Source organism: Tachyglossus aculeatus, chromosome 4 (assembly GCF_015852505.1).
Source record: "Tachyglossus aculeatus isolate mTacAcu1 chromosome 4, mTacAcu1.pri, whole genome shotgun sequence".
NCBI lineage: Eukaryota > Metazoa > Chordata > Mammalia > Monotremata > Tachyglossidae > Tachyglossus > Tachyglossus aculeatus.
In genome coordinates this window covers 21,896,461-21,915,793 of record NC_052069.1, presented here as the reverse complement: position 1 = coordinate 21,915,793, position 19,333 = coordinate 21,896,461, and the positions used below count along the sequence as shown (strand labels likewise).

General features: G+C 44.3%; 1 protein-coding gene across 2 annotated transcripts in view; it reads left to right on the top strand.

The window, feature by feature from the left end:
* LRRC40 (leucine rich repeat containing 40) overlaps positions 1-19,333 on the top strand; it is a 59,894-nt gene that overhangs the window by 14,892 nt on the left and 25,669 nt on the right. For both annotated transcript variants that reach the window (XM_038744748.1, XM_038744749.1), the window contains 5 exons: positions 550-640; positions 750-795; positions 12,241-12,352; positions 14,205-14,312; positions 16,310-16,420. In XM_038744748.1, the coding sequence (XP_038600676.1) occupies positions 550-640; positions 750-795; positions 12,241-12,352; positions 14,205-14,312; positions 16,310-16,420 (468 nt within the window). The remainder of the gene's footprint in view (positions 1-549; positions 641-749; positions 796-12,240; positions 12,353-14,204; positions 14,313-16,309; positions 16,421-19,333) is intronic.

Here is a 19,333-nt window from a genome sequence, read left to right as displayed (position 1 = left end):
ACTCTTTTGTACTCTCGCAAACATAAAGTGCTTAATAAATGTCATTTATTGATCATTTGGACTGGAGAGGGAAGAAACAAAAGGTGGGTAGATCAGCAAGGAGGTTGATGTAGTAGCCAAACAAGCATATAACAAGTGTCTCGATAGCATCATGGCTATTGTCGTGACTGTCCTATTGGGAAATATTTATTGGAGAGCTTGTTGTGGGCAGGGATTGTGTCTGTTGTTGTACTGTACTCTCCCAAGCGCTTAGTACTGTACTTTGCACAGCACACAGTAAGCGCTCATTAAATACTATTGAATGAATGTCTACTTTTTAGGGAGTAAGCTCCTTGTGGGCAGGGAATATGTCACTTCTTTCTATTGAACTTCCATTGCACTAAGTGGGTGCTCAATAAATACTACCATGACAGTACTACATTGCGCCCACTGTCATGATATACAAAGCACTATGTCTTCTTGTTCAGTTACACAATTGATTTTATGAAATGTTGCCAAGTGGTTAGAATTGATTTTTCAAATACTAAAATTAATTTAATCTCTTTACAGTCTGCCCTATGCATTGGGAAACCTACCTCATTTGAAATTCCTAGCATTAGAAGGGAATCCTATGAGAACTATTCGGAGAGACCTTCTAACCGTAAGTGCAATTCATGTCAAGTATGCATGTTATTCATTTGGCATTCATATTCTTCAGTAAGAGTACAGAGGTACCTTTAGTGAGTGGGGGTTTTTTTTTTCCCTCTTAGAAAGGAACCCAAGAACTTCTGAAGTATCTTCGAAGCAAAATAAAAGGTACTGTTTTATTCTCTATATAGTCTAAAGGAAGAGAATGTGGAAGCGGAAATGTTGATAGACCTCTCCCTCTAGACTGTAAACTGGTTGCGGGCAGGGAACATTTCTGCCAATTCTGTTATTTTAGAGAAGCAGCGTGCCCTAGGGGATAGAGCACAGCCTGGGAGTCAGAAGAACCTGGGATCTAATCCTGGCTCTGCCACTTGTTGCTCTGTGACCTTGGGCAAGTCACTTCTCTTCTCTATGCCTCAGTTACCTCACCTGTAAAATGGGGATTAAGACTGTGATCCCCAAATGGGACATGGACTATATCCAACCTGATTGGCTTGAACCTACCCCCAGCGCTTACTACAGTGCCTGATATATTGTAAGCACTTAACAACTACCATAAAAAAGGTGCTCTGAACCTAGTAAGCGATCAGTAAATACCATTGATTGATTTACTGAGTGACTGTTTTCCTTTTTGTAACCGTTTTAATTGTGGTATTTGTTAAGTGCTTACTATGTGCCAAGCACTGTACTTAGCCTTGGGATAGATATAAGGCAGTCAGGTCCCACATAGGGCTCTCAGTCTAAGTAGGAGGGAGAACAGTTGAGGAAACTTTTTACAGGAACGGCGCCATAGGCAATCCAGGGTCATCAGGACCAAGCTTTTCTCGGTGATCGCTTAGTCTGACAGTAACATAGATGGTTCAAAACATCCTCATCACACCGAGGCACTCATCCAGAGACCGTCAGTCAATCAGTCGTATTTATCGAGTAGCACTTAATAATAATAATAATGTTGGTGTTTGTTAAGCGCTTACTATGTGCCAAGCACTGTTCTAAGCGCTGGAATAGACACAAGGTTACCAGGTTGTCCCACGTGGGGCTCACAGTCTTCATCCCCATTTTACAGACAAGGGAACTGAGGCCCGGAGAAGTGAAGTGACTTGCCCAAAGTCCCACAGCTGACAAGTGGCGAAGCCGGGATTAGAACGCACAACCTCTGACTCCCAAGCCTGGGCTTTATCCACTAAGCCATGCTTCCTGTGTACAGAGCACTGTACTAAGCACTTAGGAGAGTACACTCTGACAGACACATTCCCTGTCCACAGGGAGCTTATAGTGTAGAGGGGGAGGCAGACATTAATATAAGTAAATAAATTATGGATTTGTACATAGGTGCTGTGGGCCTGCCATTTGAGTACAGTGCTTAGAGTCAACCACTGCCAGAGGTCCTTTGAACACCCCAGTTTACATTCCCTTCCAATGTCCGTGTATCAGTACGTCCCCTTTTAATCCCTGGTGTTGGAGGGAAACAAGAGAATGGGGATTCATTCATTCAATCGTATTTATTGAGCACTTACTGTGTGCAGAGCACTGTACTAAGCGCTTGGGCAGTACAAGTTGGCAACATATAGAAACGGTCCCTACCCAACAGTGGGCCCACAGTCTGGAAGGAGGAGACAGAGAACAAAACATATTAACAAAATAAAATAAATAGAATAAATATGTACAAATAAAATAAATAAATAGAGTAATCAATCAATCAGTGGTGTTTACTGAGGGCTTATTGTTTGGAGAGCACTTTATTATATGCTTTGGGGAGTACAATAGAGTAAGTCGACACGGATCCTGCTCTCAGGGAGCACACAATCTTGTGACCAGATGTGTTGTTCACCAGGAGCAGATAATGTTCTGTCGTCTCCTGAGTGTGCTTGTGTGAGAGCTTCACAGAGCTCCCGGGGTGAACAAAAAGGATTTGCGCATAGCTACCGGATCTGTTTCGATACATAAAATTACCCAGGAATTATATGAGAAAAATGAAGGTACAGGGGAGGGAGAGACTTCTAAGAGTCTTGGGCTCCCCGTGGGCTGTTGAATGTGCCACTAATGTGCAGGGGATGGCCTGCTCTGGCCATCACATCCAGAAAGGAGGGGAGAACAATAATAATAATAATAATAATAAAATACTACTACTACTACTACTACTACTGGTACTTATTTAGTGCTTACTATTTGTCAAGCCCTGTTAATAATAATAATAATAATAATAATAATAATAATGGCATTTGTTTGGTGCTTACTATGTGCGAAGCACTGTTCTAAGTGCTGGGGGGATACGAGGTGATCAGGTTGTCCCACATGGGGCTCACGGTCTTAATCCCCATTTTACAGATGAGGTAACTGAGGCTCAGAGAAGTTAAGTGACTTGCCCAAGGTCACACAGCAGACGTGGCGGAGCCGGGATTAGAACCCATGACCTCTGACTCCCAAGCCCAGGCTCTTCCCACTGAGCCTCGCTGCTTCTCTGTTCGAAGAGTAGATAGAAACTAATCAATCTGGACACAGTCCCTGTCCCAAATGGGGCTCACAGTCTCAATCCGCATTTTGCGGATGAGGGAACTGAAGCACAGAGAAGTGAAGTAACGTGCCCAAGGTCACACAGCAGACAAGTGGCGGGGCCAGGATCAGAGCCTGTGACCCTGATTCCCTGGCCCAGGCTCTAGCCACTATGCCATACTGCTTCTCACATTTATTAGGAGCTAAGTGCTGGGGTAATGGAATAAAGCAAGGATGCTTAAGAGAAGCAGCGTGGCTCAGTGGAAAGAGCCCCGGCTTTGGAGTCAGAGGTCATGGGTTCAAATCCCGGCTCCACCACTTGTCAGCTGTGTGACTTTGGGCAAGTCACTTCACTTCTCTGGGCCTCAGTTCCCTCATCTGGAAAATGGGGATGAAGTCTGTGAGCCCCACGTGGGACAACTTGATTACCTTGTATCTACCCCAGCGCTTAGAACAGTGCTTTGCACATAGTAAGCGCTTAATAAATGCCATCTTTAAGGATGCAGAGTGGTCCTTTTTTTAATGGTATTTGTTGAGCGCATGCTATGTGCCAGGCACCGCACTAAACGGTGGAATACAAGTTAATCAGGTGGACACAGTCCATGTTCCAGATGGGACTCACAGTTTTAAATTCCCATTTTACAGATGGGGTAATAGGTAACAGAGAAATGAAGGATCTTGCCCAAGGTCACACAGCAGACAAATATTCATTCAGTCGCTTTTACTGAGCGCTTACTCTGTGCAGAGCTCTGTAATAAGTGCTTGGAAAGTACAGTAGAGCAGTAAAGAGAGACAATCCCTGCCCACAGTGGGCTTACAGTCTAGAGGGGGGAAGAGACATCAAAACAAGTAACCGGGTATCAATATAAATAAATAGAATTATAGGTGTATACATATATACATAAGTGCTGTGGGGGCAGGGAGCCCGGGGGGAAGCGCATAGGGAGCGAGTCGAGGTGCCGCAGAAGGGAGGGGGAACCGAGGAAAAGGGGACTCAGTCTGGGAAGACCTCTTGGAGGAGGTGAGCCTTCAGTAGGACAAGTAGCAGAGCTAGGCTGTTTATTTATTTTACTTATTACTCTATTTTACTTGTTCATATTTATTCTATTTATTTTATTTTGTTAATATGTTTGGTTTTGTTCTCTGTCTCCCCCTTCTAGACCGTGAGCCCACTGTTGGGTAGGGACTGTCTCTATATGTTGCCAGTTTGTACTTCCCAAGCGCTTAGTACGGTGCTCTGCACACAGTAAGCGCTCAATAAATACGATTGATTGATTGATTGATAGGATTAGAACCCAGGTTCTTCTGACTCCCAAGCCAGTGCTCTTTCCACGAGGCCACCCTGCTTCTCCTGTTCAATTTTAGTCTGTGCAGGTAGGCTGGAAGATCCAGCAGGGCATCTGGATGGTAGGATTAGAACCTGCTCCTGCACCTTGGGGAAACTTTGAACTCAGCAGAATCATCCTGGATCCTAGAAACTGATGCAGATGACTGCACCATAAAATAATGATAATAATAATGATGGTATTTGTTAAGTGCTTACTATGTGTCAAGCACCGTTGTAAGCGTTGGGGTAGATAAAATCAGGTTGGACACAGTCGTTGTCCCACCTGGGCCTCACGTCTTATTCCCCATTTTACAGACGAGGAAACTGAAGCCCAGAGAAGTGAAGTGACTTGCCCAAGGTCACACAGCAGACATGTGGCAGAGCCAGGATTAGAACCCAGGTCCTCTGACTGCCAGTTCTGTGCTCTACTCACTAGGTCATGATGCTTCCCATAAAAGCGTGGCTCAGTGGAAAGAGCCCGGGCTTTGGAGTCAGAGGTCATGGGTTCAAACCCCGGCTCCACCAGTTGTCAGCTGTGTGACTTTGGGCAAGTCACTTCACTTCTCTGGGCCTCAGTTACCTCATCTGTAAAATGGGGGTTAAGACTGTGAGCCTCCCTAGGGACAACCTGATCACCTTGTAACCTCCCCAGCGCTTAGAACAGTGCTTTGCACATAGTAAGCGCTTAATAAATGCCATCCTTATTATTATCATTATTATTATTGTTATTATTATTATTATTATTATTATTAAAAGCCCACAACCAAGACGATTTGCAGGTAGTTATAGGCATTAGAGAAGCAGCATGTCCTAGTGGGAAGAGCACAGATCCAGGAGTCAGAGGACCTGGGTTCTCATCCCAGCTGTGCCACTTGCCTGCTGTGTGACCTTGGGCAAGTCACTTCACTTCTCAGTGTCCCTGTTTCCTCATCTGTAAAATGGGGATTAAGACTGGGAATTCATGACCGGTTCTCTCTCGTACTTAGACCGCGAGCCCCATGTGGGACAGGGACTGCGTCCGACCTGATGATCTTGTTTCAACTCTAGCGCGTAATACAGTGCTTGGCACATAATAAGCGCTTAACTTGTACCACAGTAATGTACATTTCACTTTAAATAGTCTACATTTCACTTTATCAACCCGACTTTATGGGCTGACCGTAAGTCTAAAGCAAAGGAAATTTATTGATCTGCACTAAGGAAGCCATATAAACAACCCAAAGTGTATATTGGCAGTACCAAGCTAAAAAAGCTGTGGATTCTGTTATCTAGGCAGTACATTGACCAGAGATGCAGTGACTGAAAATGTGGCTCCCTCCAAGTTCAAGTGTGATGGCCAACTGTTTTCTATTCTAATTCCAGTTGAGTTATATATAATAATAATAATAATAATAATAATAATAATAATAATAATAATAATAATGGTATTTGTTACGTGCTTACTGTGTACCAGGCACTGTACTAAGCTCTGGGGTGGAGACAAGCAAATCGGGTTGGACACAGTCCCTGTCCCGCATAGGGCTCACAAATTTTATTCCCCATTTTACAGATGAGGTAATTGAGGCACAGAGAAGTGAAGTGACTAGCCTAAGGTCAAACATCAGACAAGTAAGCGGCAGAGCTGGGTTTAGAACCCATGACCTTCCAACTCCCAGGCCCACTGTGCCATATTTTTCCATCATGGCATCAGGAGAGCGAGGTGTAGAGGAAAGAAAGCTTGGGTCCTGGTCTCCCACTCACTGATTTGGAAGCCTTGCTAATTTTTCTTTGAATTCTATGCAACGTTTTTGGGCAGTACTAATAACAAACGATTACCCTTTTTTCCCCCCCTTTTTTTCTTTTAAGGAAATAGATTGAATTTCGAAGACCAAACTTTTGATTCAGTTTCCTAGAAAGAGAAGGTGCAGTTATTAAGTATGATTACTAACAGGTATTCAGTTCTTAAAATGTGTAAAATACTGACCAAATACTGGGAATAATTACAAGAAAAAACAATGAGTTGTCCCTGGCCCACAGGGGGGCTCAGATTCCTAATGTGGGAGGATAATCCCTTATAGCAAAGGAATGTAATGCATACCACAAGGAAAGCCAAGTGAAAATTCAGCAGCAAAAATTGAAAATGGAAAAAAGCACTAGTTAGATGGGGACATTTTGGGGTGCCGGACCACTCCAGAAAACCAGGCAGCCTCAGGAAGAAACAGGAGCAAAATTCCCAGCGGTCTAGAAGCTAAGAAAATAGGGTTTTCTTCCACGATGTCAGATGGGGAGTGGGAGGTAGCCTGAAAAATTGGGTATCTACAGGCTGCAGGCCTTGGGCCAGACAGATTCCAGCTTCTGTTTGCCCTCTGCTACTTTTCTTCCTCAAGGGTTTTTCGCTCTTGGGTAGAGTGATCAAATTTTTTTTTCCTTACAGTTCTGATTTTAAACATAACTGTGCTTTATTTGAGGATAATTATGCGTGTTAAGTACAAATCTTAATGATGTAATTCCTCCAAAAAAAGCAGCAAGTTATGATAAAAATCAGAGAAACAAAATCTAAATGAATCACTTTCTAAGACCGTATCTTAGCCCCATCATTTTTGCTGCAGATTTATCTGCCATGTATGCTTGGGGGAATTTTGCACTGGCTTGGAGACAGTGTTTCGCAAATAGGAAGTGCTCAACAGATACTATTGTAATAGGGATTCCTGGAGGAGATCTGATTTTAGGAGGACTTAGAAGTTGGGGAGTTGGCCGTTATAGAAATATTGAAAAAGCCCACGTTCAGTGTGATATTTCAGTTTGATTCAGAGTAGTGTCTAAGAATTAACCTGATTACTTCTTTTTTCGGTTACGTAGAGCATGTTTTCTGCCATCTGGCCCTTATCATGGAATAAGAGCATCTCTTTGGATCTCTGACTTCCATTTTGAATGACATTTGCATTTGTTCTATAAGGAATGTCAAATATATCCATTGGTGAGCAGGTGAGTATAAAAGCACAAAACACACATTGTTTGAACTGCCTTAGATGAGATACAAGCAGAGTTTTTATGAGCAGTGTGACTTCATGAACAAAGTGCCATGTTTTCTCTCAAAATGGAAGTAGTTTCACGTTCGAAACAGTACCGTATTAAGCCTTTTGTTGCAACTGACTGAAGACTGTGTGTTTCGGAATGGAGTGAATGGGATCGTAGAAATTTGTGGAACCAGGATTCCTCCTTTCCGGGGGAGTGATGGTTTTTCTGCATTTTTCTGGCTCTCCTTGATGGCTTAGAGCAGGGCTTCTCACTGTTCTTTTGTCTCAAGGATCACTTTTCTGGGCAGAAAACAATTGAGGATCCCTAGCCTCTGCTTGGGGAAGAGCGGGGTGGCCAGAGTAAGAATATAATAATAATAATAATAATAATAATAATGATGATGATGATATTTGTTAAGTGCTCACTATGTACCAAGCACTGTTTTAAGGGCTGATGATGGTATTTGTTAAGCACTTACTTTGTGCCAGGCACTGTACTAAGCACTGGGGTGGATACAAGCAAATCGAACTGGACACAGTCCCTGTCCCATGTGGGACTCTGTCTCAATCCCCATTTTACAGATGAGGTAACTGAGGCCCAGAGAAGTGAAGTGACTTGCCCATGGTCACACAGCAGGAGATTATCCCTGTGTGCCCCATCCATTCCCCTCTAGCGATTCCATCCCAGTCCCTCTGAAGATTTGGGAGGAGTGTCAGAATCAAGCAGGTTGGGGAAAGGATTACCGGGGATGGAATGAGAGCAGTTTTCCTCCCTACTCCCTCATTTTCACACAGCCCTCAGGCATGCATACCTTATTTTTCTCCCCCTCTGGGATCACTCCTTTTAGTCAGTCAATCAATCAAGGACGAGCAGAGGAAAAGTGTGTGCGTGTGGGGGGGGCTTCAGTCTGGGAAGGCCTCCTGGAGGAGGTGAGCTCTCAGTAGGGCTTTGAAGTGGGGAAGAGAGCTAGTTTGGCAGATGTGAGGAGGGAGGGCATTCCAGGCCAGGGGGAGGACATGGGCCTGGGGTCGGTGGCCGGACAGGCGAGAACGAGGCCCAGTGAGGAGGTTAATGGCAGAGGAACGGAGGGTGTGGGCTGGGCTGGAGAAGGAGAGAAGGGAGGTGAGGTAGGAGGGGGCGAGGTGATGGACAGCCTGGAAGCCAGTAGTGAGGAATTTTTGCTTCATACGAAGGACCCGCCACAATTAGGGGGGTGGGAGGTTGAGGAGGAGCCCTTGAAAGAGGAGAGGCCATTGGATTTGGCAAGAGGGAAATATTTGGTGACCTTTGAAAGGGCGATTTCTGTGCAGTGAAGTGGGCAGAAGCCAGATTGGAGGGGGTCCAGGGGAGAATTGGAGGAGAGGAATTTGAGACAGCGGGTGTAGACAACTCGCTACAGGAGTTTGGAGGGGAATGGTAGGAGGGAGGTGGGGCGATAACTGGAGGGAGCCGTGGAATCGAGGGAAGTTTCTTTTTAGGCTAGAGGATGCATGGGCATGTTTGAAAGCAGTGGGCAAGAACTGGAGAGTGAACAGTTGAAGGTGGCAGTCAGGGAGGGAAAGAAGGGAGGAGGCAAGTGGAGTTTGGAGTTTCTTATGTGGCCTAGCGTAAAGAATATGGAGCTGGGAGTCGACCTGGTCTTTAAATCTGGCTCCACCACTTGCCTGCTTGTGTGACTCTGGGTAAGTCACTTAACTACTCTGTGCCTCATTTTCCTCATCTGTAAAATGGGGATTTAATTCCCATTCTCCTTCCTACTTAGACTGTAAGCCCTTGCATGGTAGGGCCTGTGTCTGACGTGATGATAGTGGATCTGCCCCAGCGTTAAAGCATTTAACAAATACCATTATTATGACTATTATTATGTTAGACCACTGTGAATGGGGAATCGTCTTAAGAGCCAAGATGGATGTAGTGTTGGGAAATCAAGCCTAGGATAGAAAGTTTAAAGAGATGTTATTAGCCTGCAGAAGAAGAGGTTAATAGGCAGTTTACTGAGTCCTCAATTTGTATGAAGGGATCTAGAGAAAAAGTGAATAGGAGATATTTCCACTGAGGCAGAAGTCAAAAGGGGAATTAAACTGCATCAGAAAGGATTTGCGTTAGGTATAAATGGAGCTCAACAGTTATTGGCTTCGTTAACCCAGCAAAAGCACCATTCAATGAGAGAGCGAGAGAGAGAGAAGAAAGAGAGAGACTTGTCTCTTTGTTTCTTTTAAACAATTTGAGGTCTCCAGGACTACCCTATCTCCCATTGCAGTATTTGTTGGCCCACTAACCATAGCATTACCTACCTGCCAAATGTGATTTTTCAACAGTGATAGATAGAGGGGAATATTCATTGAGGCCTGGATATGAGGAGGGTTTTTTTGACAGGGAAGGTTTTCTACGCCCTGGAATTGGTTACCAATCCCTCCTCTCTTATAAAATAAGAAAACTTCTCACCGGTCTGAAACAGAATCCGTCAAAGTCCCCACAGGCAGAGGACGAGGCTAACTCGCAAGATTACCTTCAGATTAATGGTTCTGGGCTGAGAGTACTTAATATTTTTCAGTCATTAGAAAGCTAATGGTCCGTTATTTCACTCCCGTACATGTTCCAGTCTCATTAGCAAGAAAATGGAGAAAAATGTTCTCCCCTTTTGAAATTGTATAACTTTCTGCACCATAGGATGGCAGTGTTAAACAACCGCTCTTTGTGCTGACAAGGTGCTGACATTTTGGTGTGTGGGTAGAGGCATGCTAGAAAAAAAAATCCTACTGGTAATTAAAATCCTCATATTTGCTGGAAAGATTGAGTCTTTGCAGATAAAAATTCCTGGCAGAAATTCATTTGGTTATGTCTAGGTCAATCAGTGGTTTTTATTGAGCAGTTACTGTATGCAGAGCCCTGTAATAAATCAATCAGTCAGTCATTTATTGAACACTTCTTGTGTACAGAGCAAAAGCATTTGGAGAGTACAGTAGGACATGTGCCCTGCCCACATGAGCTTATAGTCTAGAAGAGGAGACAGATGATATTATAAACAAAGAAATTATGAATATGTACATAAAAGCTGTGAGAATGAGGTGTGGCTAAAGGGAGGAAATCCAAAGGCAAGAGTGACGCAGAAGGGAGTGGGCTTTGGAGTCAGAGGTCATGGGTTCAAATCCCGGCTCTGCCACTTATCAGCTGTGTGACTTTGGGCAAGTCACTTAACTTCTCTGTACCTCAGGTACCTCATCTGTAAAATGGGGATTAAGATTGTGAGCCCCACATGGGACAACCTGCTCGCCTTGTATCCCCCCCAGCGCTTAGACCAGTGCTTCGCACATAGTAAGCGCTTAACAAATACCGTCATCATTATTATTAAGAGGAAACGAGAGCTTAGCCAGGGAAGCCCTCTTGGAAAAGATGTGCCTTCGATAAGGCTTTGAAGGTGGGGAGAGTGATCGTTTGTCAGATATGAAGGGGGAGTGTGTTCCAGGACAGAGGCAGGATGTGGGCGAGAGGTCGGCGGTGAGGTAGTCCAGCGCTTCCAGTGCTTAGAACAGTGCTTAGAACAGTGTTTCCAGCGCTTAGAACAGTGCTTTGCACGTAGTAAGTGCTTAATAAATGTCATTTTTATTATTATAGACAAGATGGAGGCACAGTGAGCAGGCTGGCACTAGAGAGCCAGGAATGTGCGCTGGGCTGTAGTAGGAAAGCAGCGAGGTAAAGTAGGAGGCTGCAAGCTGATTGAGTGCTGTATCTCTACCCTTGGACTTAGCTCTGTGCTTGCCACTTAGTAGGGACCCAGTGAATATCATCATTTTATAAGGTGGTATGTATCTGCAGGACATAGTCCAGAAGACTGTTCACATTCGGCTTTTTTGAGTCCAGATTTGGAGAAGAAAGCCTGGTTTTAGCAGTCCTCCTTAATGAGTGGTGTCTTGTTAGGGTTTATGAAGTAAATCTCTTCTGTAATTTCCAATCATCTTAATTTATTGAATCCTATTAGATTCCGGCCTCTGGTTTTTTGAGGCAGGGAAAATAAGTCGATGTTGTTACTCTCCATAAAACGAAGAAGTTGTGGTATTTAAGTGTTTATGATCATTTATTCATATTATTAAACACCGTGTGCAGATCATTGTACTGAGTGCTTGAGAGACTACAACACAAAACTAAACAGACTTATTCCCTGTCCACAAGGAGTTTACAGTCAGGCACTCTGCTAAGCGTTGGGGTAGATACAAGTTAGTCAGTTTGGACACAATCCCTGCCCCATATTCATTCAATCGTATTTATTCATTCAGTCATTCATTCATTCGTATTTATTGAGCACTTAACTGTGTGCAGAGCACTGTACTAAGCGCTTGGGAAGTACAAGTTGGCAACATATAGAGATGGTCCCTGCCCAGCAACGGGCTCACAGTCTAGAAAAGGGAGACAGACAACAAAACAAAACATGTGGACAGGTGTCAAGTCGTCAGAACAAATAGGAATAGAAATAAGGCTAGATTTATTGAGTGCTGACTGTGTGCAGAGCACTGTGTTAAGCGTGGGGCTCACAATCTTTATCCCTATTTTACAGACAAGGTAACTGTGGACCAGAGAAGTGAAGTGACTTGCCCGAGGTCACACAGCAGACAAGTGGTGGAGCCTGGATTAGAATCCAATCCAGATCCTCTGACTCCCGACCCTGTCCTCTTTCCACTAGACCACACTGCTTTTCCATACCAGGAGGGCCTAGCTATCACGAACATCAATTTTTTACGTGTTAATGCTCTTTTCTTAACCAGCTTCTCAGGGCCCGTATCTAACGTTTCTCCCCCTAGATGATGCCGCACACCAAAATGAAACAACCACTACTGGGACGGCCATGACCCTTCCAAGTGAATCTAGGGTCAACGTGCATGCCATAGTCACATTAAAAATACTGGAATACAGGTACGGAATTTGCAAAGGTTTCTTCAGCCTGGAAGCGATGCTCTTTGGGAAGTTCGGGGGGCTTTTCTCCTTTACTCATCCCGCCGAGGTGCTATTTGTGAGACGGGGCCTCCCTCCCTCTTCGTATCTGAAAGATAACAGCTCCAAGAGGCTTCCTTAACTAAGCCCTCATTTCCCATTCTTCTCCCTTCTGTTTAGGCACTTGATAATCACCCCACCCTGAGCCCCACAGCACTTAGGTACATATCGGTAGTTTATTTTGGTGTCTGCCCTCCGTCTACCAACTCAGTTGTACTGTACTCTCCCTCAGTAATCACTCATTGTTTGACTGCCTATTCACTTATACTCATGGCACTTTTCATTTATTCTTAAATATTTTAGAACTATAGATGTGTCATGATTGGTTTTCTGTGCTTAGAATTTTTTCATGCTACACAAATAGCCGCCTCATAAACAGACCTCTCCGTGCCCGAGCCCTGAAATCAATCAATCAATGGTATTTATCGAGCGCTTACTATGCTCAGTTCTAAGCGCTCGGGAGAGTGCCTAGAGAAGCAGCGTGGCTCAGTGGAAAGAGCATGGGCTTTGGAGTCAGCGGTCATGGGTTTGAATCCTGACTCTCCCACATGTCTGCTGTGTGACTTGGGGCAAGTCACTTAACTTCTCTGGGCCTCAGTTACCTCATCTGTAAAATGGGGATTAAGACTGTGAGCCCCCCGTGGGACAACCTGATCACCTTATAACCTCCCCAGTGCTTAGAACAGTGCTTTGCACATAATAAGCACTTAATAAATGCCATTATTATTATTATTACGATACAACAGAGTTGGCAGACACATTCTCTGCCCATAATGAGCTTACAGTCCAGAGAAATTAACTGGACCGAGTTAGACTGGCAATAGCCCTGTGGGTTTGCTTTAGTTTACCTGCCAGTGGCTCTGAGATTGTGATTTCTGAAGTCTGTTCCTCGCTTGCAAGGGTGGGAGCTCAGATCGCTAATCCCATGAGGGCCGTCCTTCCCTAATCAATCAATCATATTTATTGAGCGCTTACGGTGTGCAGAGCACTGTACTGAGCGCTTGGGAAGTGCAAGTTGGCAACATAAAGAGACAGTCCCTACCCAACAGTGGGCTCACAGTCGCAGCTGACCTCTGCCTCTGGGCAGGGTGGTAGAGTGAAACTGAACGTTCAGCACACACCTCTGACGGCATGATGATCTTCCAGTCAGATTGAGCTTCCATCTCGGACAGACAATTACTCTCCCCTCCTTCAAAGCTTGATTGAAGGCGCATCTCCTCCAAGAGGCCTTCCTTGACTAATCCCTCCTTTTCTCTTCTTCCACTCCCTTCTGCGTCACCCTGACTTGCTCCCTTTACTCACCCCCCAGCCCCCCAAAACTTACGTATATATCTGTAATGTATTTATATTAATGTCTGTCTCACCTTTTAGACTGTAAGCTCATTGTGGGCAGGGAATGTGTCTTTTATTATATTGTACTCTCCCAAGCGCTTAGTACAGTGTTCTGCACACAGTAAGCGCTCAATACAATCGAATGAATGAATCTTTTCCCCAATGTGCCCCCCTTGTAGCCAAGCAGGAACGGTCCCTGGGGCCCTTATTGCCTGACACTCCCCGGAGCCAAATCAACTCCAGTAGTTGCTTTTTGGCCAGAAGAGTCTTTGAAACGCGTTCCAAGTGCCTTAACGACTGAGTCATCTCTCATTTCTTTTTAACGTTCAAACACACAGTTCCCTGGGCATGCTAAGAATAATAACCGTGACAGAAATAGACGATGAACAGAGATTACCATACTAATGCTACCTCGCTAAATGTCATGCTTTTTATGATTTAGTGAGAAACAGGCAACTGCGATTCCTGACGAAGTATTTGATGCTGTAGGAAGGAACGTTATTACCTCCATAAACTTCAGTAAGAATCAGCTAAACGGAATTCCTAAAAGGTACGACAAATTTCAAGTGAATTAGCATTATTATTATTATCATTTGCGGGGTGCTGACTTTATGCTAAATGCTGGACAAATCACTGGGAAAAGATACAAGGGTATCATTTCTGACCCAGAGCAGGCTCTCAGTTTAGCAGGTGGGAGGAGCTGGTGACTTTCACACCAGAAGAAAAATATCAAATCAGATAAATCACATATGATTCAGTTTGTTTTTCATTTATTTATCACGCCATTTGTTAAGGGCTTACTTTGTGTCAAGCACTGTTTTAAGCGCTGGGGTAGTTACAAGTTAGGTTGGGCACAGTCCCTGTCCCAGATGGGGCTCACAATCTAAGTAGGAGGGAGTAGGAGTTGACCTCCATTTTATAGTTGAGGAAATAGAGGCACAGAGAAGTTAAGTGTTTTGCCCAAGGTTACCCAGCAGACAAGTGACAGACCTGGCATTAGAACCCAGGCCCTTGCTTTTTCTACCAGGCCATGCTGTTCCCAGAACAACAGTCCCACCAATAGAAGCTACAGTACATTAGCAATCAGTTGTATTTATTGGGCACTTACTATGTGCAGAACACTATACTAAATGCCTGGGAGAGTCCACTATAAGAGTATTTTATGGTATTGGTTAGTGGCTCATTGAAAAGAGCACGGGCACATATCTATTCCATTTATTTTATTTTGTTAGTATGTTTGGTTTTGTTCTCCGTCTCCCCCTTTTAGACTGTGAGCCCACTGTTGGGTAGGGACTGTCTCTATATGTTGCCAATTTGTACTTCCCAAGCGCTTAGCACGGTGCTCTGCACATAGTAAGCGCTCAATAAATACGATTGATGGATGATGAGCCAGAGGTCATGGGTTCAAATCCCAGCCCCGCCGACTGTCAGCTGTGTGGCTTTGGGCAAGTCACTTAACTTCTCTGTGCCCGTTACCTCATCTGTAAAATGGGGATTAAGATTGTGAGCCCCATGTGGGACAACCTGATCACCTTGTACCCCCCCCCAGCGCTTAGAACAGTGCTTTGCACATTGTAAGCGCTTAACAAATATTATTATTATTATTACAGTTATTGAGCGCTGGGGTAGATACAGGGTAAACTGTATCGTATATGGGCTCGCAGTCTTAATCCCCATTTTACGGATGAGGTAACCGAGGCCCAGGAAGTTTAGTGACTTGCCCAAGGTCACACATTGAGGACAGGTGGCGGAGCCGGGATTAGAACCCAAGTCCTTCTGATTCCCAGGCCTATGCTCTATCCACTAGGTCACACTGCCTCTCTAAATTGGTAGGCGCATTCCCTCTCCACACTGAGTTTACAGTCTAGAGGAGAGCGTAATCATTTTCAGGCTCTTTATCCCCTGCCCACTGCTAGTTACCCAACTTTCTCACTGTTGTGACGATCTTTTGTGGATCTTCCGTAAGCTGCGTCTTCAGTCCAGTGACAACAGTTGTGGGGTCAAGGGTCGTTGTTTGGCAGAGTCTGGGCACTGAGGGTGGAGGTTTACTGAATGCATGCTTCATGTTGTTCCAGAAAGACTTGCTTTTCAAAGTCTTAAATTCAGATGCGGACACAACCTGGTAAAATGCATTTTTGTTTGCTGCCAAGTCTGCTCCTTAGTTAGCCAGAAGATTGACAATTCTTCAGCTTTTCAGGAGAAGCGCAATTTTAATATATAAAATCTTTAGTTGCCCTTCTCTGTTGGTCTCCCGTGTTACAGTATAAGCTACTTATAGGTAGAGAACTCGCTTTGTGCCTCTTCGGTAACGTTTCCAAACGCATTCCACTCAGTGGAAGCTCAATAAATTTCATTTGCGTCATCTTCAAATTTTAGGGGGTTAAGGAGGAAAGTAGTGGTCTTTAACCTATCACAGTACCGTACCAAATCAATCAAGCGTACAGCGTTTACTATGTGCAGAGCACAAGGAAACTCTGTTATAGTTCTGAAGTTTTGGTGGTGAATTACAGTTCCAGGATTTTAAATTGTTTTTCTGTTTGATTACAGGGTGGTGGAATTGAAGGAAACAGTGACTGATGTCAATCTCAGCTTTAACAAACTCTCCTTGATTTCCTTGGAAATATGTGTGCTTCAGAAATTGACACATTTAGATATCAGGTATTTGTTGGTACTGTACTATCACTGGAATTCTTTTCACGTGATAATCCTGTGATTTTAGGTAGCCCCGCCGTCTTTCCCTTCAAGAAAACACTTCCATCTCTCGTCACGTGGTAGCCAATGGAGCTTGTAACTGTAAAAAGTTGTATAGACCAAAAATAGCCGGTTGAAGGGCGATTTGGAAAATGTAATGTGTGAGCAATCCATACTGGGTTACAGTGGATAATATAGAGGGGAAACAAAGATGGTTGTTTAGGACGGCAGCCATCACAGAGGTCCAGAACGGGAGTGACGGGAGCAATGACCCCTTATAGGTTTGTGAGCTAGACTTTCAAACTTGATCATCTCAGATTTTCCAGTCAGGGTTGAAAAGACTTAAAATGGTGGCATTTTGACCTATTTCTTCTGAACTCTGTCTTTTCCCAGTCCTCAACTCCTTATAAGTCGCAATCCCCATTTTTATCCTGGGCTTCAAAATGAAAAATTGGTATATAAGACAGTCCTCCAGGCATCCTATTACCACCATCAGTCAAAATACTGGCTGGGATATGAACCACTAATGACATTCCTTGACATTCCTTCCTAGAGAAGCAGCATGGCTCAGTGGAAAGAGCCCGGGCTTTGGAGTCAGAGGTCATGGGTTCGAATCCCGCTCCGCCACATGTCTGCTGTGTGACCTTGGGCAAGTCACTTCACTTCTCTGAGCCTCAGTTGCCTCATCTGTAAAATGGGGATGATGACTGAGCCCCACGTGGGACAACTTGATCACCTTGTATCCCCCCCAGCGCTTAGAACAGTGCTCTGCACATAGTAAGCGCTGAACAAATGCCATCATTTTTTTTTTTTTGGTCAGCTGTTTGACTTTGGGCAAGTCACTTAACTTCTCTGGGCCTCAGTTACCTCATCTGTAAAATGGGGATTAAGACTGTGAGCCCCACATGGGACAGCCTGATCACCTTGTATCCCCCCAGCGCTTAGAACAGTGCTTCGCATATAGTAAGCACTTAACAAATGCCATCAGTATTATTATTATTATTATTGTATGACCATATGCTATTGGAAAACTAAAGTAAGCTGTTCAGTTGAAGTTATAACTCATAAAAAACCTAGTGTTCTTTGTGCTATAAAGAGTCTTGGCTTAGAATTTTTAGCTTCTACTCTAGCGTCAGCTTCTCCTCCTGGAAACCAAAGCTGGGGAGCCCAACCTGAATAACTTGTATCTACCCCAGTGCTTAGAACAGTGCTTGGCACATAGGAAGCCCTTAAAAAGTAACATTATTATTACTGTTACTGTTGCTATAATAATAGTAATAATGAACAGCTGACTGGTGGGGCCACCACTTAGCGTGGCCTACCTTAGGTCTTGGGTCCGGTAGGTGATGAGAGCCAGGCTTAACAGAGCAGAAATGGTAGGCTCGAAGAGAGGATCAAGGGAACCAAAGCAGAAGCATTTTACGTGAGCAAAACATCTCTCCTCGGGGGTCACAAATATTTGCAGAAGCAGCGTGGCTCAGTGGAAAGAGGGCAGGCTTTGGAGTCAGAGGTCATGGGTTTGAATCCCGGCGCCACCACATGTCTGCTGTGTGACCTTGGACAAGTCACTTAGCTTCTCTGAGCCTCAGCTACCTCATCTGTAAAATGGGGATGAAGACTGTGAGCCCCATGTGGGACAGTCTGATCACCTTGTATCTCCCCCAGCGCTTTGAACAGTGCTTTGCACATAGTAAGCGCTTAACAAATGCCATTACTATTATTATTATTTGCACACGAATGGTGATATGATCCCCGTTGAGAAGCAGCTTGGCCTATTGGAAAGAGCACAGGCTGAAAGTCAGAGGACCTGGGTCCTAATCCCAGCTCTGCCACCCGTCTGCTGTGTTACCTTAGGTGAGTCACTTAGCTTCTCTGTGCCTCAGTTCTCACATCTGCAAAATGGGGATCCCATTCTCCCTCCTACTTAGACTGCGAGTCCCATGTGGGACCTGATTACCTTATATCTACCTCAGCACATAGTAGATACCTTAACAAATACCACAGTTATTGTGATTATGAACAGGGGCTCAGCAGAAAGCACGTGTTTATACTGTTTTGGCTCCGGACATAACTTTATTTTGTCATTCAGAAGGCGGAGCATTCTTCTTAAGTGGCCTAGTGGACAGAGCACAGGTCTGGGAGTTAAGAATCAATCAATCAATCAATCATATTTATTGAGCGTTTACTGTCTGCAGAGCACTGTACTAAGCGCTTAGGAAGTACAAGCTGGCAGGTTGAAGTCCCACCTCTGCACCTGTTGTGTGACCTTGGGCAAGTCACTTAACCTCTCTCTGGCCCTTAATTTCCTCATCAGTTAAATGGAGATTAAAGTACCCACTTTCCCTCCATTTTAGATTGTGAGCCCCATGTGGAATGGAGACTGTCTGATCTAATTATTTTGTATCTATTTCCAGGCCTTAGCATATAACTGAGTGCTTAGTAAGTGCCATTATGATTATCTTTGTGCTGCTGAAGTAGGGAGTCTTGAAAAAAAAAATAAGTGATTGGTAGCTTTTCGCCTGAACATGCCAGAGAGAAAATGGAAACTATCAAAGCACCCTGGTGACAGAGCAGTTTGAATTCATTTTAATAAATAAGTTGATATAAAGAAAACAGGGAAGAAGCAGGGAAAAAGAAAGCTAGGAGAGATTCAGGGAAAAACCAAATGGAGTTCTGAGGACCAGAGAAGGCTTAGAACCGGACAACCAAGCTGATCAGCAGGATGCAGTCATTTCTTATGTGGGTAGAGCGAAAAGTTGATTAAAACCCTTCAGTCTGGAAAGTGGAGGCTGGTTGGGAACATTTCATTCATTCACTCATTCATTCAATCGGATTTATTGAGAGCTTACTGTGTGCAGAGCACTGTACTAAGCGCTTGGG